Source organism: Dama dama, chromosome 14, assembly GCF_033118175.1.
Source record: "Dama dama isolate Ldn47 chromosome 14, ASM3311817v1, whole genome shotgun sequence".
Classification (NCBI taxonomy): Eukaryota; Metazoa; Chordata; class Mammalia; order Artiodactyla; family Cervidae; genus Dama; species Dama dama.
Window position 1 is genome coordinate 53,021,101 of NC_083694.1, and position 17,628 is coordinate 53,038,728.

Below are 17,628 nucleotides of genomic sequence, written 5' to 3' on the forward strand. Positions count from 1 at the left end.
AGCTTAGTAATGTCATTAAAAAACCCAGATTCCTGCCATCTTTCTGTTTGGCCATCCCTGATAGATCTTCTTTGTCTTTGGCTAAGACTCCTTACATTTGGTTGCAAAGTGTCTGGCACAGCACAGTCTCAGGCTTTATATAAAGATGTGACAATGTGTGTCTCCTCTCTGGGTCATTTATTTATTTATTTTTAGTTAGGACCTTTCCTTGAAGTCCCATCAGTAGCCTCTCCTTACAACTCACTGATCCCTAAAGAATTGCATGTTCTTGTCTGAATCAGTCAGTAGTAAGGACCGTGGGCTTACCCTGGTTAGTTTAGATAAATCAGAACCCACCAGCATGGAATGGGTGTATACACCCCTGAAGCCCAAGATCAGGAGAAGGCAAGTGGCTATTTAAGTAAAATTGGGGTTCTCATGGGCAAGAGGAAGGGCAAGGCTGTTGGGGAGGCAGACAAAAGAGTGCCTTCCACCATTCATTAGGCCTGAATAGGTTTGGGGAATTTGCTTTGTCCTTGGGCATCTCGAGGAATATATCTGTCATGCTGGAAAATTTAAAGTAATGCATTATATACTTGGCAATACCATAGGTAGTGAGGGGAAAAGCAGAAAACTAAGTCCTTATTCTCCAGGAGCTCGTATTGAAATTAAGGAGTCTCCACATAAACACATAGAGAAGTCAACCAGCACTATGGATCTTGAAATGAGGGCTACTGAGAAGAAATCCTATAACTTGAGTGCGAACTGAAGTCACCTTTCTTAGAGAGTTAAATAAAATCAGCTCCAACCTCCATCTGACAATCTGTGGGAAACCCTGCCCCTGTTCTCATGACTGATTCTGTCCATCCTGTCATGGACAGGGTGAAAGTGCTTCTGGCTCGTAGTTAGGGTCTTAGACCTGGTTCTGGATTCTCGTTTCCTCTGAACTCTATTGCTCTGTGTCTTACATCTTATGACAGTTTCCTTCTCTTTGTGCAGCGTTGATCCCATGTGGGACCTGACTCCTCTCCTTTGATTGTTTTTCCTCCCTCTTCAGGTTAGTCAAAAATACACACATACACACACGCATATTGTTTTTCAGGTTCTTTTCCATCATAGGTTATTACAAGATTTTGAATACAGTTCCTGCACTATGTAGTAGGTCCTTGTTGTTTATCTATTTTGTAAATAGTTGCATGTATCTGTTAATCACAAATTCCTAATTTATCCCTTCCCCCCCTCCCCTGAAGCTAACAGTTATTGAACCATCATTGTGTCCCTGGGATTAGTCAAAATTCTTTACATGTATCAACTCATTTAATCTTCACCATAATCACATTATTATTTTTTAGAGATAAATAAGCAGAGGCAAGAAGAGGTTAAGTCAAAGTTCATCTGCCAGTAGCGGACACAAGCTTCAGATACACTCAGTCTGCCTCTGGACGCACCTTCACACTTCTGGGAGCAGCTCCTTGATCCCACATCTCTTCTGTCCTCTTCCTTCTCCTGCTCTCTCTCCAACAACATTTGATGACTACGGAGCTGAACTAAAACTTGTGGGCTCGTTCCATTGTGTTGTAGATCTGTGCTCCAGAATCCACCTCAAGCAGGGCAGGAGAGGGGTGGAGGGTAGGGCTGTGACCTATTGGAACAGCTGGTTCATAGAAAGGGTAAACGCCTGGCCATCCGGTGGCAAAAGGGGAAGGGTAGATGAAAGGGCACCCCTGTGCCTTCCTGGTGACAGGGGTCTTCTGTGGTGGTGAGTGGGAGGCCTCTGGGAAGGGCTGGGGGTCAGAATGGGCTGTGAAATAGACCCTCTGGGTCTGCTATTGCTCTCAGGTGTCCTCAGAAGCCCACCACTCCCAGCTGTGAGCTGAAGGAGGGAGAGGGGGAGGGAGACACAGAGGCTCTGTCCCTGAGGTCTCCGCTCGCTTCTTTCTATGCTTGAGGTCTTTTCCTATTTTAAAAATGGTAGGCAATAAATCCCAGAGTGCCTGAAACAGCCAAAAAAGAGAGACTTGCTGAACACACTTTCAAACCCTGAGACCCCGCTCTTGGCCAGGAGACATGCAAACTCTTTTAATAACCTTATTCTGGACCTACTTAAATGGAAACAGCCTCCAGTATTTTTAGCTGCTGTGTAACTGAAGTAAAAACAAAGGAGGGAAATTTCGAATATATTTTTTCCTTTCCTACTTAGAATAAGAAAGAGTTGTTCATTATCTCTTAACTGAATTTTTGCTGGGAAGAGAGGGGAACACCCCAGAGTCCCTCTTGGCTCCTCCCCTGGCCTGAATGGGATTTAAACCCAGAGAGGACAGCTGAGGGAATTAGACAACGAGGGATAGACAAGCACCAAGGTCTGCAGCCCCAGAGGCCAGACTACCAGGTAGCAGAAGTATTGGAAGTGGTACCCAACAGCCTCCAAGGTAAGAGCACCAATCTCTGAAGATTCTACCTGTGGGGGGAAGATGGTGGCCAGGTGCGAATAAACTCACGGGCTTCACTTCCCGATCCCAAATATCCAGGCAGAGTAATTAGTCTCCTGTTAACTCCATGAAGTGATATTTATTTCCAATTAGGAAATACTATTTCCTAATAATATTTCCCAGGACCTGAGTAACATGTCCCTAACCAATAGTATATTTGATTCCCCAACTGAGCTAAGCACAATTTTCTTACCTGGCCAGATGCAGTCTGTATTGTAGGGAAATTTCCACATGGAATAATAGATTTTTATATTAAATGTTTCTTTTAAGTCTAGCATGTTCTCATCTTTATTTTTTTGCAGGCTTTACAATGGCAAAGACTTCTCTGTTTTTGTTATTTATCTGCTATATCTCACTTTTAAAAATTCTAAAATGGAGCTTTCATTTTAGTTGTGATCAGGAAACTATTATAACTTTTTTCTTTTCTGGATTTTGTATATTCCATTAAAGATGATGTTTGTGAATAAACTTGAAGAGCTTTGAAGTTTATTCAAATATTTAATTTGATCTGTTTTGATTCTTATTGTAAGAGGACAATGTCTTTTCTCAAAAGCTTCATGCTATTACCCTCATAATGCCACAAAGGAAACATTTTGAAACCGTTCAAGGAATAATATGGTGGGTTAGTTTTTGGAGATGTTTTCATTTATGTATCTATTTATCTATTTTTATGTTTGGGAGAGAGCTAGGAGAAGGAGAGAGAAAGAATGAGTGAGAATAATCACTTAAAGGCACAAAACTGAGTTGCCTATATAAGCATTAAGAAAAGAACAAGTCCTAACATAAAAATGAGAAATTGCCCAAATCTGGACATAGGTTAACCACAGTGCCCAAAGTCCACTGGTTCTTGGAGAAGTTGAAGTATTACTAAGGTATCGGGTGACACCTGCTCAGCCAAGACTATAGATTGGCGGCTGGCTGAGCACAGAGTCTACATGGAAAAAAATTAGTAATTTTTGGCATCTGGGCATTTGTTGGAGACTCAGAATCAAGGTGAGAGTGTTAGGAGAAGGAACTTAGGAAGGAATAAAGAGTATACTAGCATCAGTATTATTTTCCCAGGGAGGAGGGAAAAAAACCACCTGACATTCTTTAATGCAATTCTGAATCCTGCTATGTCCCCAAGTTTGTGGGCTGCAGTTGACTCCTGGAAGAGAGAAAATAGGACAGCATGACTTGAAATCATCTTGTGGCTTCTGGTTTCCATCCCAGTCCTCGTCTGTGGTTTGAAATGAAGGGTAGACTGAGGTCTGTTCCCAAGAAGATGCCAGAGGAAATCGTGCCCAGACCCAGTGGAAACTCGTGTCCACCCAGTGCTCATTCCAGAGCCTTGGCTCCTATAAGCTCTGGATACAGACATGAGATCATGGTTGAGGTTCTGTAGCAGTATCTGGAGTGACCAGAATGCGAGCTGATGAAGCTGAGATCTCAAAGCTGAGATCTCAGGGGCTTTGCTGGGTTTCAGCACAGTAGACTCACTGTTAATGTCAACCAGTCACCATCTGAATATGTGCTGTTGGTCTCAAAGAGATCCAGGGAGTGTGGGTGGAGCAGTGCAAGTCCTTGGAAATTAACAAGGAAAAGCCTCTCCTCTTTGATAGAAGGCAGGAGCTTTCAAGTTATTTCAATATGTGGAAAACCACATGCTAACCTAAAGAAAGGAATTGCAACTTTTTTATGATGTGCCTCTTTTCATTGTCATTCAGCTGCAAGTATAGTTTCTCATCAGAGGCCCCTCAGGACCACAGGGAATAAGGTTAATTTTGTATAAGGTAATATTTAGTCATTCTGGAGCCTGGGTGTTTGGTTTGATGTGGTTCAAGGTCTCTGAATTTTTGCCCTTGTGCCCATTTTGTCTTCTCCTCATGCATGAGCCTGTGCATTCCCTTGAAAGCAAAATGAAGGTCTTTTTTTTTTTTTTTTTTGGTGACCTTCCTGGGGGATAAATAAATATCTTTGCTAGAGCTTCTAAACATTCTTAGTATAGAGGCTGGCACATAATAAGTGCTTAGAAAATGGTAGCCACTTTCTCATCACCCATGTGAGCCTTTGCAAGGTGGATTAAGATTCAGTTGATAGAGACTTCCCTGGTGGTCCAGAGTTTAAGAATATGCCTTGTAATGCACAGGACATAGGTTTAATCCCTGGTCAGGGAACTGAGATTCCACATGCCTTGGGGCAACTAAGTCTGTGTGCCACAACTACTGAGCCTATGCACTACAGTGAAAGATTTATGATGCATGAATATCTTGAGTGCCCTAAGACCTGATGCAGTCAAATAAAAAAAATGTTAAAGAGAGATTCAGTTGATAGAACAAAACAATCACACGAGCAATCCAAGAAAAAGTGATTGAGTGCTGAGGCTGGTTCAGGAATGCCATCCTTTATCTTTTACAGCCTATGGCACATGGGCAGACTTGATAGAGTTCTTTGTGAGAAGGGGTACTGCATGGCAGTGTGAGGTCTTCACAAGGATTTCTTGGCCACTCACTAGGTGTATTCCATTGAGCTAGCAGAGTGGTTGAATTGGGGGAACTGAGGTCTGAAATGTGACCATATTAAGCCTTATCACATAAAATCAATTTTTCATCCTCACTCACAACTTGCTGACTCATGTCCTATAGAGAATGCCTGTGCAGAGTTCAGCGTCACAAAGACTAGAAATGAAAGTGCCCATATATACTTGGTTTGTCTAAACAGTGACCCAGACAGAAACAGTATGACCTTGTGCATCATTTGTTGTTGTTGTTTAGTCACTAAGTTGTGTCCGACTCTTTTGCAACCCCATGGATCGCAGCCCACCAGGCTCCTCTGTCCATGGGATTTCCCAGGCAAGAATACTGAAGTGTCTTGTCATTTTCTTCTCTAGGGGATCTTCCTGACCCAGGAAGTGAACCCACATCTCCTGCTTTGGCAGGAGAATTCTTTATGATTGAGCCACCAGGGAAGGCCTTGTGTATCACAGGTGTTTGCAACCTGCAGGAGAAAAAGATACAGAGGTGAAGCTCCTTACTTAAGATTTCCAGGCCAGGGTGAGTTGAGCCATGGCAAGTACTCAGTTGCATGAGAACTTGCTCTCCTAGACTGTGTTTGAGTTAAAAGACCCTGGAGTCACTCAGGGTACAGACTGTAGATCACTGGTGAATATGCCAGAGGGAGTTTGGGGGAGGAGTAAATTTTCCAGGGAACATTTGTGACATCACCACATCCCTAGCTGCCCACCTCCTTCACTTTCCTTCCTAGCTCAGTGATGTTCACCCTTTCATTTGGGGACAGAATATCTTTTAAAGTGATTCCACCCTGAAACCCAAGATAATACAGTTTTTCTAAAACCCAAAGCAGTGCTCTTATTTGCTGTGGTTAACGGTAAGGGCAAGATGAGGTAATAAGGGAATCAGAGAAAGCCCTAAATTTAAATAGATCTGTAATGGTAGCTAAGAAGTTGGCTGTTACTCTCTTTGATGTAAGTAGTATATTTTATTCCTGCCCTTCTTTGGAGAAAATGAAGTGACATAAAGACCACCAGCCCTAGGACTGGAGAGGACCCTCTGGGATCAGAGTCCATCCTGCTCCTCCGGCCAAAGACTTGGTTGGAAATTACCCCTACAACAGATGTCTTGGTCTGCTCTGTGTTTCCTAGGAAGAGAGCTCTCCAGCCTCTCAAGATAACTGACCAGAATTTAACCTCTTTATGGGACAAACAATAATTTATCTTTCCAGGGGTTTATCCTTGGTACTGCTCAGAAAAAGTTTGTGTTTAACTGAGCACTCAGTATGCCTTGGGCTTCCTTTATTTTGGAGAATCCCTCTCTTAAACATTTCAGGAAGGCAGACATTTGGTCTCTTTTTCACATGTCGTAATCTTATTGGATTTTTTCCCATTTGATGCAATAATTATAGCAGAGAAATGAAGAACACGGATATGGGGAGTGGACAGACCTGGTCTTGATTCCAGCTTGGGATATATTCCATAGCTCAGATGGTAAAGAATCCACCTACAATGCAGAAGACCTGGGTTCAATTCCTGGGTTGGGAAGATCCCCTGGAGAAGGAAATGGCAACCCATTTCAGTCTTCTTGCCTGGGAAATCCCATGGACAGAGGAGCCTGGTGGGCTACAGTCCATGGCGTCGCTAGAGTCAGACACGACTGAGCAACTATTACACTTGCTTCTTATTAGCTGTGTGTCCTTAGGCAACTTACTTAACCTCTCTGAGCACCTGTAACAAAGAATGACATCAATTGACTACCAGGATTTTGAGGATTAAATGAGAATGCTGTCTCATTATTAAGCGTGTGGCACAGTACCCATCATCTAATAAAAACACAAGCAAAAACACACCAACAAAAACCCAGTGGCTATTCTTATTTACACAAAATATTACTTTGGCCAGGACTGTGCTGTAAAGCTGTGAGTATGGAGAGGTTTAACACAGTCATGGCCACTGTCATCCCTGAGCTTACAGGGATGTCTGGGCTAGGAACTCACATACAGATTGGGGAACTCTCAGTGTTTAGTTAGAAATGAAAGCCACGGGGGTAGATGTGCCTGCCAAAAGAGAATGAAATAAAGCATAAATGTAGAGCCCAGTGACATCAGCTCAGCTTCAGGGCCGAACTAGGGGGACCATCCATCCAGTTCAGGGTCAGCAGGATATACCTCAAAGAGCCTTTCTCAGAACAGCAATAGGAGGCAGCATTTGTCCTGAGTTTTAATGCACACTGCTCCTATTTCTCCCCATCACCCACTGCCCCTCCTGAAGACAGAATTAAGTAAAGGTTCAGTCAATGAGGGCCTTCCCAGGTGGCACTAGTGGTAACAAACCTGCCTGCCAATGCAGGAGATGCAAGAGACTTGGGTTCTATCCTTGGGTTGGGAAACATTTCCCCCGGAGCCACTCACTCCAGTATTCTTGCCTGGAGAATCCCTGTGGACAGAGGAGCCTGGCGGGCTACAGTCCATAGATTTGCAAAGAGTTGGACATGACTGAAGCGACTTAGCATGCGCTGCACGCACGTCAATCAATGAAACTGATTCTCCAGGATGCCTGGTTTCCTGTGCGCGTTTTCCCAGCACTCCTGTACCCTTTGCCAATATATTCCTACGGCAGTTACTCTTCTCTCCACGGAAAACTGTTCCTCAACAGGATAATCATCCCCATTCAGAAACTTGCCCTGCATTTTTCTGGGTGACGTGTACTGCCCTCCCTGTCTCCTTCCCATCCTCACAGAGCTCTGTCTGTGGTCACCGTTCATAAAAGAGTGGGTGAAGTCATCCCTTTCTTCCCCTAAGCCTCCTGCCACGTGTGGGAGACAGAGCCAGAAGGCATCTCCTCCCACCCATTACCCTTGACAGAAGAGCTAGGTTGAGGACTCCCCTATTCTCATCATCTTTCGAGAAATGCCCCTGCTAGGAAAATCTGACCTCAATGTGCATCGAAGAGGCTGTAATTAGCAAGGACATCTTGCTACAACTCAGAGGGATGGGTGACAGTGAACACTCCTACAAGGGCTTCTGGGGTTTCTCCTATTCCAGGCTTCAAAGACAAACACCGTGAGGCTGGCCTATGCCCAGTCCCGCTGTGGTTTATGACGAGTCCATGGATTGCTTTGCATTTGTTCAGAACTTCAGAAAACCATCTGCACTCCATTTATATTTTGGAGAATAGCAAGCCATGGGCTGGGGGTGGGGGGAGGTGTTGGATAACAGCAGTGGGCAGAGAGGCCTGAAGCCTGCCTTTTTAGCTCTGTTGTTGCCCGGGAAGCGGAGATTTGACAGTGGAAACTTGTGTGCAGCCCGTACCTAGAAAGTGCTTTTTCAGATCCATCTGTGTGGTAACTGGTGATGGCAGAGTGCCCAGGAGTTAGTGGCTCAGTTGGTGGACACTGCACCTGGGTTCCAATCTATGATCTTGCAGTCTCCTTGCACAATCAGGGGCACATTGCTTGTTGCCTGTGAGCCTCATCCTAGGGAAGTAAGCAGAGAATGTGTGTGTGACTGATTTATCACGCAACTGAACTTTGGAAGACAGTAACGATGAAATACGGTCATTTTTATCATATACCTACCTTCCAAGTCACTCTACCGGTGCTCCTCACCTTCTCCATTTTCTGACAAAGCTCTCCAGCAGATTCCAGGGCTCTGCTGGTCACTTTGGGGGTTGGAAGAGAACCCCTTTTGTGAAAGGCAGGTCCATTCCCATGTCAGAGTCTCAGTCTCCCACCCAGGCTGCATCTTTTCTTTTCACTCAGTTTAGGGTGATGTTGGAATCCAAAGATGAGTGAGCGGGTGGGGGCGGGGGGGGGGGTCACGGTTGGCCTGGTAAGTTGCTTTCCTTCTTGCCTCTCCCCCTCTCCAGCTGGCACATTGCTCACTGAGGCAGGGTAGGGGGTCAGAAGAGAAGGGAAAAGGCAGTTCATTAAGCAAGGGCTGTTATAGTTCCCTCTGGTTATTAGACGCCTTGTTAAGGCAGCTGCTCCCAGAGCTGGTTCCATCTGCCCCCTCTTTTCTTCAGACCATCCCCATTCTACCCTCTGAGCACCTCCTCTGGTAGTTCGCCCCCTGGAGTAAGCTGGGGCGGGGTGCATCTCAACTCTGGCCCCCCTGCTGCATCATTTTCTGTGGCATGAACTTCACCTGTGGAAGGACTTATATACCTTGTCTCCCCAAACTCTTGGGTGCAAGTCCTCCCACTGTGGCTTTCCTCCAGTGTCTGCTATGCAGCCTGTTCCAGGCAAACTCCCATCTCTGAATTCCCCCAGGCAAGGGGCAGGCACTGTATTCACCTCTTATTCACCTCAAATTCCCCATCCCCAGAAACCCTTCAGAAGAACAGCTTTCTCTAAAATGTGTGGGGACTTATTAACCAACTGTCTAAATCAGTTGACGACAAGAAATATCTTACTGACCATTCCATTACCTCTGCTAGCTTTTGGGTCCAGTTCCTGAAATGTAGTAAGTGCTCAGAAGAGGTATGCTATTACTATTATTAATAATACATGCTTTGGATAATATTAATAGAAAGAGCCAAGATGGAGTGAGTGTAGCAAAGGGGTAACATGAAGAAGAGCTTTCCTTTGGGGCTGTTCTGATTAGTTCACAATGGTGGTACAACCTTTGGGTACAACATATAGGATATTTGTCCAAAGGAGGGGGTTGCATAGAAATGTTGTATACTGAACTCACCCATTATTTGTCGCATCAGAGAAGAACAAGCACAGGCTTGCAATCAGATGCACCGAAATGAGAATCCTGTCTGTGTTGCCTACTAGTTGAGCAGCTCCTGGTAAGTGAGCTGACTCTCAACACCTGGTTCTTCACCCAGGGTAAGGAGAACAACACCAATCTTACATGAGGATTAATGCATCTGGTCAATGCCTTGCACGTAGCAGCAACTTGACAAATAACATTTAATGTTGTAATGTTATTATTTTTTAAATAACAGTTCTGCCAGGGTCCTTCAGCATTTATTTCCTCCACTTTCTGATACGAAATAAATGGTGACTATTAAGAATTAAAGATTTTACACAGTACTAGAATTTGGCTTAATAACTAGGGAGTTTTCCTTTTTTCTGCCCAGAAATAGTCTGCCCAGGTCAATTCTTTTGATGGCGTTCTGCTGATTTCAACTACTGATGCGGAGGAGAGACAGCATCAGACAGGACACGTGGGGGTTTCTAGGATTCTAGCAGCTTCCCTAGTGGCTCAGGGCTTCCCTGGAGGCTCAGACAGTAAAGAATCTGCCTGCAATGTGGGAGAGCTGGGTTCGATCCCTGGATCAGGAAGATCCCCTGGATAAGGAAATGGCAACCCACTCCAGTATTGTTGCCTGGAGAATCCCATGGACAGAGGAGCCTGGTGGGCTACAGTCCATGGGGTCACAAAGAGTTGGAGACGACTGAGTGACTAACAGTTTCACTTTCACTAGCAGTATTCTAGTTCTTCTAAAAAATTTTTTAATTGACAACAACATTACATTAGTTTCAGGTGTACAATGTAGTAATTTTATATTTCACAGGTTACATCTCATACATTATAAGTTATAAAATAGTGACTATATTTGCTCTGCTGTACCTTATATCCTTGTAACATTTATTTTATACCTAGTAGTATGTACCTCTTAATCCACTTCACTTCATTTGCTCTCCCCCACCTCGTTCCTCTTTGATAACCACTAATTTTCTCTATCTGTGAGTCTGTTTCTCTTTTATTTATTCATTTATTTTTAAGATTCCACATATTAGTGAAAAAGTAGAGTATTTATTTTTCCCTGTTTGACATTTCACTAAGCATAATATCTTCCAGGTCCACAGTATTCTAGTTCTTAATTTGGATGGTGGTTCCATGACTGTTGCCTTTAAAACAGTTCATTGTGTGTGTGTGTTCAGTCACTAACTCATGTCTGACTCTATGCAACCACAAGGACTGTAGCCTCTCAGACTCCTCTGTCCATAGTATTCTCCAGGAAAGAATACTGGAGTGGGTTGCCATTTCCTCCTCCAGGAGATCTTCCCAACCCAGGGATCAAACCTGGGTCTCCTGTGTCTCCTGCATTGGCAGGTGGATTCTTTACCACTGAGCCACTGGGAAGCCCATAATTGTTCATTAGAACTATTCAATTTATGTTGTATATTCTTTTCAATGTCACCCTTCCCAATAAAAGAGATAAGAGAAAAAAGGAAGTCATACTGAGTAGCTGATTAAAATTAAAACCTCAAAATAATTATTGAGGCCTTACTCTGTGCTTGGCAGGGCTTTCAGGTGGCTCAGTGGGTAAAGAATCCCCCTGCTACCCAGGAGACATGGGTTCAGTCTCTAAGTCTGGAAGATTCCCTAGAGGAGGGAATGGCAACCCACTCCAGTATTCTTGCCTGGGAAACCCTACGGACAGGGGAGCCTGGTGGGCTACAGTCCATAGTGATAGCTTATGGTGAATGATGTCGGATTCATGGTCTCTGAAGAAGATTTAGCTTCGGGACCAAGGACCAGGCTTGATCACTCAAGAGCTTTTGTGTAGCAGAATTTTATTAAAGTATAAAAAGGGGCAGAGAAAGCTTCTGACATAGACCTCAGAAGGGGGATGGAGAGTGCCCACTTGCTAGTCTTAGCAAGTGAGCGATGTACTTTTTAATTGGTTATTACAATAAATCAAAAGAATGTCGCAAGGTTGCAAAGGTCTTACTAGACCCACTCCCACAATATATATTTTAAGATGACAGGACTTGCCAGAAGGTTCTCAAGAAGGAGACACATGTCCTCAAGCAGGATACATTGTTATATACAGAATTTAAGGAAAAACATATCCTTGAGCAAGATGAGTTGTTTTGTTGTGCAATCATCAGTTCTGCACTTAAACAAAAAGTTTGTCCTTTTCTCCTCCTTGGGGACCCCCAGACTTCTTATCAGCCTCCCTGGAAATTGGCTCTCTCAGTAGGGTCACGAAGAGTCAGACACAGCTGACGTGACTGGGCATGCACACATGTGCCTGGCGTAGTGCTGAGTGCCTTCCACACACAATGCAGTCAGGCAGCCACTGCTATTCCCATTTGACAACTGAGGAGGCTAAAGCTCAGTTGGTGATGGACAGGGAAGCCTGGCATGCTGCAGCCCACAGGGTCGCAAAGAGTCAGACATGACTGGGCGACTGAACTGAACTGAACTCGCAGGGATAGACACCTAGGACCTGCCCCATTTGTCCTTTCAGTACATAGGAGCTGCCTCACACACAGAGAGGGAGACCCTGAGCTTGCCTGGGACACAGCCAGGGAAAGGACTAGGCTTCCTGACTTCTCCAGTCTGTAGTACAAATGCCTGTGAGTCTCAAGTTGGTCACAGGAGTCCATTGTCAGGAGGCAGCTCTGCAGACTGGTTTCTGGATGACAGCTTGACTGAGAGATATACTGGTTGGTGACTGAGTACCTGCGAGTCAACGTGAGGTGACTAGGTCTGCATCTGCCCTGACTCAGCTTGTTAGTGATCAAGAATGTGCCATCCCAGATCGGGGCCAGGGGCCCCAGGAGAGATGGGGTCCTCCTGAGCACAGATGGTGCCAGGGGCCTGCACCGTCTGTGGGTGGCAGAGGTGGTGGAACATAACAGCCAGCTCTGGTCCAAGTGGCCTGACTTACTAACCACCTGAGCACCAGAGGAGTTGGAGGCTGACTGAAACCCTCAGCATGCGGGGCTCTGTGCTCCTGTCTTGGGGGTGGTCCCCAAGAGGACTTGGCTTTGGGTCCTGACCTTAAAAGGCTTATGGTCTTGTGTGGACACAAGTTGCATCCAAGAGTAATTACAAGACAAGAACCACTGCTAAGAGATGCTCAGAGGGACCCATACACTGCTCTGAATGCTTAGCAGAAGGAGAGCTAATTTCCAGCTGAGGTGAGGGAGGGCGTGTGAGAGAAGACTTTGTGGAGAGGTTATTTTTGATTAGAAATTCTGCTCTCTTGCTCATTTGTGGGCAGAGGTGGTGAGTGGGACACTGGCCTGGGGGGCTGAGAACAGGTTCTGCCCTTTCTGGCCGTGGTACCCAGGTCAACACACTCTATCCCATGAGCCTCTGCCTCCTCATCTTCACGAGGCAGCATGATGACGCGGTACCAGAACAGACTCTGGTGTCAGATTTCTCGGGTTCACATTCTGCCACTCTCAGCCATGTGTGCCTGTGGGCAAGTCATTTGAGGTAGCTATGCCTCAGTTTCCCTATCTCTAAAATGCAGATAACCACATAGTCCATGAAGAGTTGTTGTGACGATTGAATGATAATAAATGTAGAATGTTTAGAACAGTGCCTGGCACATAACTTGTGCTCCACGTGCAGCTACAATTGTTGGTGTTGTCAGGATGGATTAGGGCGAGCAAAGCTTGGCACAAAGTATGCCCTGACTACAAGAAGTCGTTCTTGTTATTACTAAAGTGCAGGTGAAATACAGAATTAGAAATGAAGAGGAAGGCCTCCCAGGGAGTAGGAACAGTGTCAGCAAAGCAGGAGGCAGGAATGTGCAATGTGTGAAGAAGGAACAAAAAAAAATAATCTAATACGAGCCCTCAGGAGATAGAGGATGAAATCTTTCTGCTGGTTTCTCAGCTTCCCGTGGACCCTTAGAAGCCATTAAAAAGGCCAATTTCCATCAGCAGATATCCCTGGCTTTCTTTTGCATGTTCTTCTGAATGCAGGCTTCCAGGAGCATCGGTTCCCCGACTCCCCAAGGATGGGTCTCCAGGGGAGGTTCTGCTTCCCCCTGGGGCTCCTGTTGGGCTCTGTGCTCTTGGCGGCCTCGGCCCCAGCCACTCTCGAGTCTTCTGGATGCAGCGAGAAGGAGCAGCAGGTCACTGTCAGCCACACCTACAAGATCGACGTGCCCAAGTCCGCCTTGGTCCAGGTGGAGGCTGAACCCCAGCCCCTTCGTGGTGATGGGACCTCGCTCCTGGCCTCAGAGGAGATCGAGGAACAGAATATTGTCTTCAGGCACAACATCCGCCTGCAGACGCCACAGAAGGACTGTGAGCTGGCAGGCAGCGTGCGGGACCTCCTGGCCCGGGTGAAGAAGCTGGAGGAGGAGATGGCGGAGGTGAAGGAGCGTTGCAGCGCCCAGCGCTGCTGCCCGGGAGCAGCTGGTGAGCACACTACCTGGTAACCATTCAACAAACACTGAATGAGCACCTTCAGGTGTTCTACCAGGCTCGTGAGCACCCTGCCTCTCACTCTGGGTTTTCTCTAAGGGGGATGTCATCACTGGTACTAGCTCTAGGGGTTATCTTCAAGCCTGAGCAGGGAGGGACCAGCAACTCTTAAAGTGAGCCTGGACTCTTGGGTCAGTGCTTCCAGAAGAGAATGCTTCTGGGCGCAGTTTTATCTGCGGATCCAATCTCTCCTTTGCTTTTTAAGAGAAAGCGATAGGTTGGAGAGGAAAAAAGGTCGGTGGCTTGGAGCTAGACAGGATTGGGTACAAATCTCAGTTCTGCCATTCTTTAGTGTGTGACTTTGGGCAAATTTCTTAAGTTTCCTCACTGTCTGCTGAGAATAATTCTATCAGCTAGTCTAAGTTCTGAGAACTAGAGATGATATACAGATTTTTTGGCCCATTATTTAGCAGACTGTTAATTCTTTTATTAGTAATAAAGTACTACAATTTGACTTTACAAATAGTGAGCACCTCCATCACCACATTTTTTTTTCAACATAAACTGCCCATATTATTATCCAAAGAATAATAACCGGTGATACTTCGGCATACAGTTTAACGGTAGAAGAAATTGATACCATTAAGAGCGCCTCCTATAGGCCAGACGCAGAACTAGACACGGAGGACGCTGCGCGGGAATAAAAGGGCAATTAAAGAGCATGAAACTGCCCCTGACCAGCCTGAACGTCAAACATTTTTAGGAAGGAAAGAGGGTGTTCTGGGAATCAGGAGCTGGGGCTGGTGAGCAGACCAGGAGGACTGACCCATCCTCCAACCGCCTCTTGCTGTCTGGGATTAGAGAAGGGAGCCTGGTTAACCCTTCTCCCATCTGTTATCCCCATAATGAGACCGGGCTGTTTTATAGCTTCTGCAGGTCCACCTTTCAGGCTTCAACTTCAGCTCATTTCCTAAAGACTCAGACTTGCTAGGTCGAGCTCCTCCAATCAAGACAAACTCCCACCCAGCCTAACTCTCTCCTCCCACCCCAGGAGCTCTGCCCCTTAGTATAAACTGGCCCACTGATACCCAGGTTGGAACATTTAAGGCGCTTTCATAGAACGGTACTAAATAATTAGCATCATTTACCGGGAGGTGGTGGGGGAAGCAAGTGAAGTCACAGGAGAGCTTGGGATGGAAAGGGAAGTGTTAGTATGGCCCCTGTGACTTTTCAGGCATAAAGTATAGATTTCGCAGGTTCGAGTCTGACCCACGGTGGAAAGGGCAAGCTCCTAGTCCTCCCTATAGACCCTACCCTCCTCTACAGAAGGAGTCTTGCAGAATCCTGAAATCCTCTGCTTTCAGGGTCCTCAGGGATGGAGAGTCCCCATTCACAAGCCCTCCAGCCTCCGCTGACTGTTCCCCTCCCTCTCGGGCAGGTCTGAGCCGCCACTGCAGTGGCCACGGGACCTTCTCCCTGGACACGTGCAGCTGCCACTGCGAGCATGGCTGGGAGGGCGCCGACTGCGAGCGGCTCGCCTGCCCCGGCGCCTGCAGCGGCCACGGGCGCTGCGTGAACGGCAGCTGCGTGTGCGAGCCGCCCTACGTGGGCGCCGACTGCGCCTACCCCGCCTGCCCCGAGAACTGCAGCGGGCACGGCACATGCGTGCGTGGCGTCTGCCAGTGCCACGAGGACTTCACGTCGGAGGACTGCAGCGAGCGGCGCTGCCCCGGCGACTGCAGCGGCCACGGCTTCTGCGACACCGGCGAGTGCTATTGCGAAGAGGGCTTCACCGGCCTCGACTGCGCCCGGGGTGAGAGCGGAGATGCGCCTGGGCCCGCCTCTCTTCTGACCCGGCCCCCATGGTCCAGGCACCCTTTAACCATCAGTGTACATTTTGTCCTAAGTAGGGCACCCCACCTTTATTAGCCTACACCAGAATCCCCTGGAGAGCATGTGAAAATACAGATTCCTGGGTCCCTCTCAGAGGTTCTGATTCAGCAGGTCTGAGGTAGGGCCCTAAGAACTTGCATTTCTAACAAGTTCCAAGGTGATGCTGATACCACTGGTTTGAGGACCAGTAGTCTTAGGTGGTCTAGTTGTGTGTGTGTGTGTGTGTGTGTGTGTGTGTGTGTAGGTGTGTAGGTGTGTGTGTGTGTGTGTGTAGGTGCTACTGAATGAAGTCTTGTAGACCCAGCTCAGGCCCTGACCCTGCTGAGGCTCTGTGCCTGGCTGGGGAAGGGTTGCAGTTCTAGCTGCCAATAATAAAACTTAAGCTGAGATCCCTACAGCACAAGCTTTATTCAGTGGTGGAAGAAGTGCACAGATCTACTGGCCCAGCTAGCAAGAGAGATTTAATTTTAAAGAGTAAAAACAAAGGAAGGAGGAGTAAGGTTAATGCTGGGGAGGTGTGTGCATTAGACTACCTGAGAAGGAGCAGTGCTTTTTCAAAGGAGTGGGGTGCCACTCTCTTTTCATCATTTTTTTGACTCCTAATGTCCCAGTCAATGCTGCTGGTAGGCATGTCATTTAATATGCCACTATAGAAAATCAGGGTAGAGTGAGACTCAGGGTCTGTTGGAAGTCAGATTCACCATCTTGGTCCCAGCTGGTTCTCTCTCTCTCTCTTTTTTTTTTGTAGCTTGCTTTCTCATCTCTGGACCATGTAAAGATTAATGTTAACTCCTATTCAAGGCATAGGTTGGACGGTTTTGAACTAAGACTTGGAGCATCACTGGAGACATAGGGGGGGTCAATATTAACTCCTAACCATATAATAACTTCTGGGGGGGGGGGATCCACCGTGGTGCCTTACACAGGCTGTGTATCCTCCCCACCCACCATCATAGCGTTAAGCAGTGGACTGGCCAAAAAGTTCACTCGGGGTTTTCCATACACTATGATTTGGCCAACCCAATATAAAGTAGGTGCTCAAGGAATACGTTTTGGCTCTGGATCCCCAGCCCTGTTCCCTCACTGTCTCCACCCCTGTTCTTGTTCTGTGTGCAGTGGTTGCCCCCCAGGGACTGCAGCTGCTCAAGAGCACAGAGGATTCCCTGCTGGTCAGCTGGGAGCCCGCCAGCCAGGTGGACCACTACCTCCTCAGCTACTACCCACTGGGGAAGGAGCTCTCCGTGAAGCATGTCAGAGTGCCCAAGGAGCAGCACAGCTACGAGATCCTTGGTTTGCTGCCTGGAACCAAGTACATCGTGACCCTGCGCAACGTGAAGAAAGAGATTTCCAGTAGCCCACAGCATCTACTGGCCACCACAGGTGAGAAAGGAGCCAGGTTTCCCCAGAGAGGTCCTGCTCTATACATCTTCTTCCATTGTCCCCACAAGTACCCTTCTACTACTCAGGCCATTGCTCTGGTTTGGGGTTTGAAAAACACAGCTGCTGCAATCCTAGGTTCTGAAGAAAAGTCCCTATTCTTATTCCCCTCTCTCTGCTCCTTGATTATTGGGTCCTCCAAGCCAGTGATGGAGCCTGCTGGATTGGGAATTACAGGGTCTTCTCTATTTCCTGAGATTGTTATTCAT

At 46.7% G+C, this 17,628-nt stretch overlaps 1 protein-coding gene across 1 annotated transcript in view; it reads left to right on the forward strand.

Annotated features, from left to right (window-relative positions):
* The first annotated feature begins 2,286 nt into the window (after window positions 1–2,286).
* Window positions 2,287–17,628, forward strand: part of TNN (tenascin N) — a 72,071-nt gene continuing 56,729 nt past the window's right edge. The window contains exons 1-4 of the mRNA XM_061160768.1: window positions 2,287–2,408; window positions 13,643–14,083; window positions 15,528–15,902; window positions 17,099–17,362. Coding sequence (XP_061016751.1) covers window positions 13,678–14,083; window positions 15,528–15,902; window positions 17,099–17,362 — 1,045 coding nt within the window. The 5' untranslated portion in view covers window positions 2,287–2,408; window positions 13,643–13,677. The remainder of the gene's footprint in view (window positions 2,409–13,642; window positions 14,084–15,527; window positions 15,903–17,098; window positions 17,363–17,628) is intronic.